Source organism: Blastocystis sp. subtype 4 (genome assembly GCF_000743755.1).
Source record: "Blastocystis sp. subtype 4 strain WR1 chromosome Unknown seqid_0257, whole genome shotgun sequence".
Classification (NCBI taxonomy): domain Eukaryota; class Bigyra; order Opalinata; family Blastocystidae; genus Blastocystis; species Blastocystis sp. subtype 4.
Window position 1 is genome coordinate 7,140 of NW_014569290.1, and position 7,885 is coordinate 15,024.

At 39.8% G+C, this 7,885-nt stretch overlaps 3 protein-coding genes across 3 annotated transcripts; all 3 read left to right on the forward strand.

The window, feature by feature from the left end:
* Positions 1-416: 416 nt before the first annotated feature.
* JH06_3701 (cleavage and polyadenylation specificity factor subunit 3) lies at positions 417-2,927 on the forward strand (the record flags this gene model as incomplete). The annotated part of the gene is made up of 12 exons (XM_014670560.1): positions 417-436; positions 469-603; positions 636-751; positions 783-1,080; positions 1,110-1,255; positions 1,285-1,712; positions 1,743-2,036; positions 2,067-2,227; positions 2,258-2,372; positions 2,411-2,581; positions 2,617-2,733; positions 2,763-2,927. 12 exons carry the CDS (start codon positions 417-419, stop codon positions 2,925-2,927), a joined length of 2,166 nt encoding a protein of 721 aa, XP_014526046.1.
* A 108-nt stretch (positions 2,928-3,035) lies between these two features.
* On the forward strand, positions 3,036-5,030 carry JH06_3702 (hypothetical protein; the record flags this gene model as incomplete). The annotated part of the gene is made up of 2 exons (XM_014670561.1): positions 3,036-3,152; positions 3,183-5,030. The coding sequence occupies 2 exons, from the start codon at positions 3,036-3,038 to the stop codon at positions 5,028-5,030; spliced, it is 1,965 nt and encodes a 654-aa protein (XP_014526047.1).
* A 1,498-nt stretch (positions 5,031-6,528) lies between these two features.
* On the forward strand, positions 6,529-7,745 carry JH06_3703 (cation transporter; the record flags this gene model as incomplete). Its single annotated transcript, XM_014670562.1, has 4 exons — positions 6,529-6,550; positions 6,581-6,837; positions 6,858-6,987; positions 7,138-7,745. The coding sequence occupies 4 exons, from the start codon at positions 6,529-6,531 to the stop codon at positions 7,743-7,745; spliced, it is 1,017 nt and encodes a 338-aa protein (XP_014526048.1).
* Positions 7,746-7,885: the final 140 nt, after the last annotated feature.

The following is a 7,885-nucleotide window of genomic DNA, read 5'->3' on the forward strand; positions in this document are numbered from 1 at the left end:
GACTCTTCTGCTATTCATTGTTCGAAATATTCCAAACGATACACAAGTTGCGTCAATTCTCGATGCATTCGCAGAGCGGCTTGAAAGAGCAGAACATGTAAAAATGAAGATTCTTTACTATCATAGGATAATAATGACTTATTCCAGTTCCTACGTACTGTTATTTTATGTAGACAACAGGCAGTTAAGTTGGTTAAACCAACAACGTATTTGAGAATCAAAAAGCATGCTCATTTTGGTGGAGTAACATATAGATTCTTGGATACTGTACTTTATCATACAGAAGATACCGATGCTTATCTTGCACTCCAACGAATATGTTCGACTTTAAATATGTGATATTCATTGTTTGTTGAGAGTGACACAAATTGGGGCGATTTCGTTTGAACAAAAAGAAGTATCTCTCTTCTCTTCCCATGAATATCGTTGCAGATAGGTTCATACTGGAATCAATAGTATTATTTATAGACCGATTGAAACGGAAATCAATGGTAGTCCTTTGATTATCCGCCCTCTTGGTGCTGGAAGGGAAGTGGGAAGATCTTGCATCTATCTAAGTTTCAAAGGAAAGGTTGTTTTGTTCGATTGTGGTATTCTTCCCAGGTATTGTTTACTGCAAATCTATTGAACTTTAGTTGTACAGGACGTGGTTCACTACCCTTTTTGGATACAATTGAAGATGAACACGTTGATCTTGTATTGATCTCTCATTTTCATTTGGATCACTGCGGTGCCCTTCCTGTTTTGCCAAGTACTTTCTTTTTCGTTGAATGAATGTATAGAACGTATGTTCTTTCATACTGCTGGTCAAGGTCATCCTTCAACTGAGATTCTGATGACTCTTCCAACTCGTGAGATCATGAAAGGTCTTCTCGCGGATTTCTTATCGATTTCTTATGCAGATACAAAAGATGAAGGTATTTACGATGTCAAGGACTTGGATACGTGTGTGAATCTTATGCATACCATCAACTATCATGAAGAACGCTGGCACAACGGTATCAAGATCACCTGTTATCAAGCAGGACATGTTCTGGGAGCAGCCATGTTCTGTGTCGAGATTGATAGTGTTCGTGTTCTGTATACTCTATTGTCTCTCTTTCCCATAGATATACTGGTGATTTCTCTCGAGAAGAGGATCGTCATCTCCCTGCTGCTGTGGTTCCTCCCTTCCATCCAAATATAGTTATCTCCGAGAGTACTTATGGTCGTACGAATCATGATAGTCGTCGTCAACGAGAGGCTGAATTAGTGAGTATGATTGATTGAGGAATTGAAGTGTAGGTGCCGTTGCTACCACTCTTAGTAAACGAGGAAAAGTATTGATTCCCGTGTTTGCACTTGGTCGAACACAAGAGTTGCTTCTTCTGTTAGATGAGTATTGGGAAACGCATCCTCAAATCCGGCGTCTTGGAAGTATCGTATATTTGAACACTCTGGCCCGAAAGAGTATGATGTTATTCAAAGAATCCATTAATATGATGAATGATACAATTCGAAACACTATTAGTGACCATAATCCCTTCGATTTCAGGAATGTTACAATGCCTGATAAAGTCGATGAATGGTTAAGTACTGATCTAAGTAAGATCTCTCCTTGTGTGATTCTTTGTTCACCTGCTATGATGGAAAATGGAACATCACGAATGGTTCTTGAAAAGTTAGCAAGTGGTGAAAATAATCGTGTGATTTTGACTGGGTATTGTATGGTGGTACTGGAAAATGATTGGATTGAAATCTAGGATACAATTGCTCGTCGTTTACGTGAGAATGAATCTGAGATTCCTGTATTGAATGGTCGTCCGAATGAAACGATCAAAGTGAATTGTCAAGTTAATACTATTTCGTTTTCTGCTCATTCTGACTACAAGGGAACTCGATCTCTGATCCATGATCTCCAACCTGATCACGTTGTATTTGGTTCTTCCTTTCTCACTCATTCATTCATAGTTCATGGTGAAGCTTCGAAAATGGATGATCTAGCCACAGGATTGAAGATGGATTTAGCAGATCGATACAATCAAGGACTCTTGGATGTTCAAATGAGCAGGATTCTTCATTCGTAGTTCTATACTCCTGAGAATATGAAATCACTTCAATTCAGTTATAACCCTCCCAAATTCGTTAAGATTATTGGCAGAGCGGCGGATCGGCAATGGGCTTCGAATACTGTAGTAAATGGAGTGTTGGTGAAGGAGAATTTCAAATATCAGTTGATTGATGCTCAGTAGACGTTGTAAAATGAGTTGAGCATTAGAGACATTGACACATTCACAAAACTAAAATTGTGCCGAATTCTGTACCGACAGCATTTTAAGAGTCGTTTGGATTTGGCAGGGATCTTCACGATCTGTTCTTTATCAGGAAAAAAAGTTGAATTAGTAAGGATAATGATGAACTGTGAGATTAGAATGCTGACAAGACAGCAGTGGTGATGAATGAGATTACATGCATCCTTCAAAAATCCAATAATCACATTTTTGAGTATATTATGGAGTGGTGCAGTAGTTATGAGAATGATTTGATGGCCAATTCATTGTTAATGCTCATTCTTCAACAAGATGCAAACATTCTATCTCCAGTTGTTCGATATGTTAATGAGTTTTTACGAATTAGGATAGTCATCCACTCTGTGATATTCCACCTGAAGGAGGTAATATGCAGATTCCATCCTGTGTTCCTGTGGTGGATTCCTCGTTATCAGATATTGTCAAAGAAGTATTAGAGGAACAAGTAAGACCTTCGTGGTGTTGTTTATATAGTTTGGTTCTATCATGGAGGATGCTGATGGAAATGGGTGGACAATTAAGTTGCCTACAAAAGTCGAAATTCATGTAACTGTAGATACGTGGGAAGTCGATTGTTCAAACGAAGAGATAAAGAAGGCTGTAGAAGAATCAATAAGTTCTGTTGTCAATTATATGTGATTCTGTTGTTTGTTGATAGTATTCAAATTGGGTCTCTTTTTGTTCAAGATGCCCCAGTAATTGAAACTCAAGTTTCTCTTCAAGAGTAGTTCCTTTCATACTGTAAATATGAGTACGAACGAAGGAGCTGTTCAACAACCTGTTGAAGCAACAGAAAGCAAGAAAGAAAAGGGAGTGAGTAAAGCGACTGCTCAGAAGCTCCTCGCCAAGTACAAGCTACTTCAGGTGAGACATTTGGATTGTTCTAAGGAATAGAGTGAGTATGAATCGCTGAAGCAGACGAATGCAAATCTTCAACAAGAAGTGGCAAAATACAATGAAAAAGATATAAATGGTATGCAAGACCAATTGAAAGAGAGTCAAGCGCTAATTGATGATTTAAGGAAGATGGTTGACGTATCCTCGAAGGAAAGCAGTGCAAAGGATGATCAAATTCAAGGGCTTCAACATCAAGTGGAAATACTTCAACGTCAGTTACAAACAATTCAGACTGAAAATGAGTCCTTAAAAGCTTCCAAATCCCAAGTAGCGAAGACAGTAGAATTCAAGCAGCAAGCACGAACTGCTCAACGTATTTCCGAACTAGAGGCCGAACTGGAAGTGGCAAACAAACGAGCAGCAGATGTTCTCGAAGAGGGAAAAGGTTTAGCTAAAAAACAGCTGGAAATTGAAACAAAGGATCGTGCATTGAAAGCGAAGTTGCGTGAACGTAGTGAAGAGCTTGAGAAGACAAAGAAACAGTTGAGTGATGCATCGTTCCGATTAGAAAAGACAACAGAAACAGTAAAACGTCTTCAAGATGAATTGGCAAGTGCTACAAGTTCACAGAGCAGTAATGGGAAGCGATTAGACGAATTGCAACGTCAGTATGACAATCTCAAGCAATTGCATGAAGAGCGGGAGAAACTGTATTTGTCTTTGAAACAAGAGTCTCAGGATTCTGCCACATCTCTAGAGCAAGTGACAGCAGAGTGTGCGAAAGCGAAAGAGGATTTGGAGCACATTCAAGCCGAACAGGAGGTAAGTGTGGCTCATATGAAGCAGATGGAGGAACTAGTTGCTCAGAGCACTGAGGCCTATAACAAACTACAGCAAGAGATGAATATGCGTGAACATGAGTTGGAATCCTCGGTGGAGAAACTTCAGGAGGAGCGTCGATTGCTGACAGACCGTTTGAGCCGACAAGAGCAGGAGGTATCAGAACATACGATCGGTCTGGTGAAGGAACTAGAGAAGGAGCGTCGAAAGAAGACAGAGTTGATGCAGACGGTGGCTGAGTTGCAGAGTGAAGTGAAGATGTTACGAGCATCAAATACAGCGATCACCTCTTCGCATTCGCAAGTAGAGACAGAAACAGAATCAAAGCTGATGGAAGCAGAGAAACGAGCAGCAACTCTGGAGTCAGAGAACTCTTCATTGCGTCTTACTGTTGCAGAGAAGGAGAAGGCATTGATAGAGGCAAAACAGCAAGAGGAGTTTCATCAGCAAGAGAAGGAGACAGAGGAGACACAATGGAAGAAAGAGTTGCAGGAGGTGCGACTTGAACTGGCAAGGGAGCGCGAAGCGATTCGTCATCGTGAAGTGAGTCAAGCGAACGAAGTACGACTCGCTCAGAGCCAGTTCGAACTCATCAATACAAAGTATGAAGAGACTGTGAAGCTGGTGGCTTTATTGCGAAAACAACTTCAGGACCAGACAGTAAAGCCACACTCTGAGCCATCTACCCAGGAATCGGTAACGACATCTGAAGTACCACTTCCACTGTTCTCGGCTCCGACAGGATCTGCGGGGAATCCTTCAATTGCGCGGCTGAAGGAACTGGAGCAGCAGCTGAGAGCGAAGGAAGGAAGGTTAACAGCATCCGAAACGGCATTAGAGAGACTCCGTCGAGACACAGAACGGAGTGCAAGTGAGTTGCTGGATTTGAAACGAGAGAATGATGAGTTGATGAAACAAGTTGTTAGTATGGAGAGTTTGAGAGAGGAATACAAGACTTGTGTTCTGAAGTATAATAAGATGGTTGAAGAATACGATACGATGCGTTCAGATTTAATGGATATGCGGGATGAACGAGTTGATGATGAAAATGAGTGTAATATATAGGACTTATACAAACAACAGTTAAAACAGGCATTTTCTCTTCCACGAAGTGAATCTGTCGAGAGTCAGTGATTTAATGTACTATAGTTGTGGGATGTTTGTTATATGACTCCAAAATAGGTTCGTTTTTTGTGATTTGCCTTATTGTACATAATAGATCCTATTCTCTATATACGGATCTTGTTTATCTTAGAATACTATGCTGTATACAGAGAAAGAGAAATACAAATCAAGAGAATCGTAGTGATGTAACAAGTCGGTGAAGTCTAGAAGAACGATCTTCTCTCTTGTAACCATAGTTTTATTCGCATTACGAGCATGGATAATGTTCTACTTGATGCACTTAGCTTCCTCGGGGGTTTATTCGGTTCTTACCATTTCTTTCTTTCTCTGCGTAATAACAGCACTCATGTTCTTTGGTTCGTGTGATTGCTAGAGATGATGAATAGGTTGGTCTCTCTCCTCAAAACAATATGCAATCAGTTCATTGTTTTCATACTGGAAGATTGTTATTGTATGTGCAGCGCTCAAATCACTTCAAATGTATCTTTGGGTTGGTGCTTTGGCATCATGTGGTCCTGTGATATTTGTGTTCTTTGAACAGAGTCCCAAAGTTGCGTTTGTGATCGTAGGATTGATTGCTCATTCGTACTCCAGCAATCGTATTCGTTATTAATATTTGAGACTGTAGGATTGATCTATCTCCTTGGAGTGATTATTACATTGGGTGGTTATGCAATTTCCATTTTCGGTCTTCCTCATCTGTCAGTAGAACTTCCAGAAACCGTGTATTCCTCTCTAAACGATATGAAAGTACTCACTATGATATTAACTAATTCACAGCTGATTGAATCACCTCAACCCCTCCGAGGAGTGATATTCAGTGTGATTGCAAGTATATTACTGTTAGAATGGTTCATAGGAAGGTTTTTTGAGCATCTTTTACAATTACTTGACACATCAAATCTCTCATATTAATGGAGCTCCTTATCGACTCCAATCCGTTTGTTATACTCTTGCATGTATCTTCTATGTCATTTTGACCCAAATCACACATATTCCTCTGATTTCTGCCATTCCAGATTTCAACACGATTATCAGTCTGTGTATTGTTTCATTCATCTGCATTGTATCAATGTTCTACCTACATACACTCACCTCTCAATTTATCTCTGAACGCAGTACTACTCGTCTTGGTCACTACACTTCACTTCTAGCCGTGATTCTCCTAGACACAACCCAACCTCAAAGAACCGTGATAATGAAGAGAATGATTGACTTTCTAGGTGACGAATGCCTTACTGATCTGTTCGTTAGTCATTTCAATAGGCTTTTACTGTCTGAATGTTCCTCAGAAGCGAGTAAAGAAGACATCACATTCAGGTTCTCCTATCATTCGAGTAGAAGCAGTGTTGACAATTAACCATAGTTTTTGAAGTTCGTATTCCATTCTCATAGTTCCAGACGTATCTTTGTTTACCTCCTTATCAATCTGAGCTTTATGGTTGTAGAATTCCTTGTTGGTATGTGTCTATGAGATGAATGAAGGATAGGTATTTGGAACAACTCACTTGGTCTGATTAGTGATGCTGGACATATGTTATTTGACAGTAGTGCATTGATTATTGGGTTAATTGCTTCATATATGGCTGATTGGCCACCTTCACCTACATATCCATTTGGATATAAGCGTGTTGAAGTGTTATCTGGGTTTGTAAATGGTGTCTTTCTAGTGTTTGTTGGTGGGAGTGTTGCCTTGGAAGCGATTGAACGAATGAGGGAACCTCCTGATGTAGGAGAGTGGATGAATGTTGAATATAGGTAGGAGAGGATCAATTAATGATCACTTCAGTTGGAGGATTAGTTGTGAATTTGATTGGATTGGTCTTTTTCCATGATGTGGGACATGCAGGGCATGATCATGGTCACAATCATGAACATGATCATGATCACTGTCATGGTCATGATCACTGTCATGAACATAATCACGACCACGAATCTCATCATGATCATCATGCTCATGTATCACATTATTCCTTTCTTTACTCATAGAATGATAACATGCATGGAGTATTCCTTCATGTTCTTGCTGATACACTTGGTAGTGTAGGAGTGATTATCTCAACCTGCTTGATTCAACGTTATGATCTTCGTATCGCTGATCCAATTTGTGCCTTCATTATTTCTATTCTCATTCTTATGTCTGTGTTCCCTCTGGTATCTCATTCTTCACGTGTTCTGATCCACCAATCACCTCCTTCAAAACAACTTCAATGGACAAGCCTTCAGCAAACGATCTGTGGACTTAATGGAGTTGTGGGAGTGGCTGATTGCCATCTGTTTTCATATACAGGAGAACAGAATGTGTGTTCATTACGTGTGGGCGTGAAGAAAGATAATGAAGAAGAAGTGTTGCATACTGTCGAAGAATTGCTAAATGAAATGGGATTAACTGAACATACAGTACAAGTTGAAGTGGCAGAGAATTCAAATGAGTTTATGGAATTGAAAAATGAGCCTTCTTCTCTTGTACATCATCATGATCATTCACATGATCATGTGACAGAAGAACAGCCGATTTCTGTCATTCCAATGAAACGTGATACATTGAATTCACGTCAGCGTTTATCTTTAGATCGTCACTCCGGAGAGTCAACCTTACGGCATTCCCTACCGCGGGAGTCGAAGCTTCTAATCAGTCGTGGTAAACTAGATTAAAGTATTTTTCATTTGTTTGTTCATATCTTGATTCATTCTATCAACAAATACCTTAAATAATCATAAATCAACTCATTCTTCCTTAAACACAAATCGCTGCTTATCCACATAGTGAATGTCCTTGATAGCCTGAGCGATCA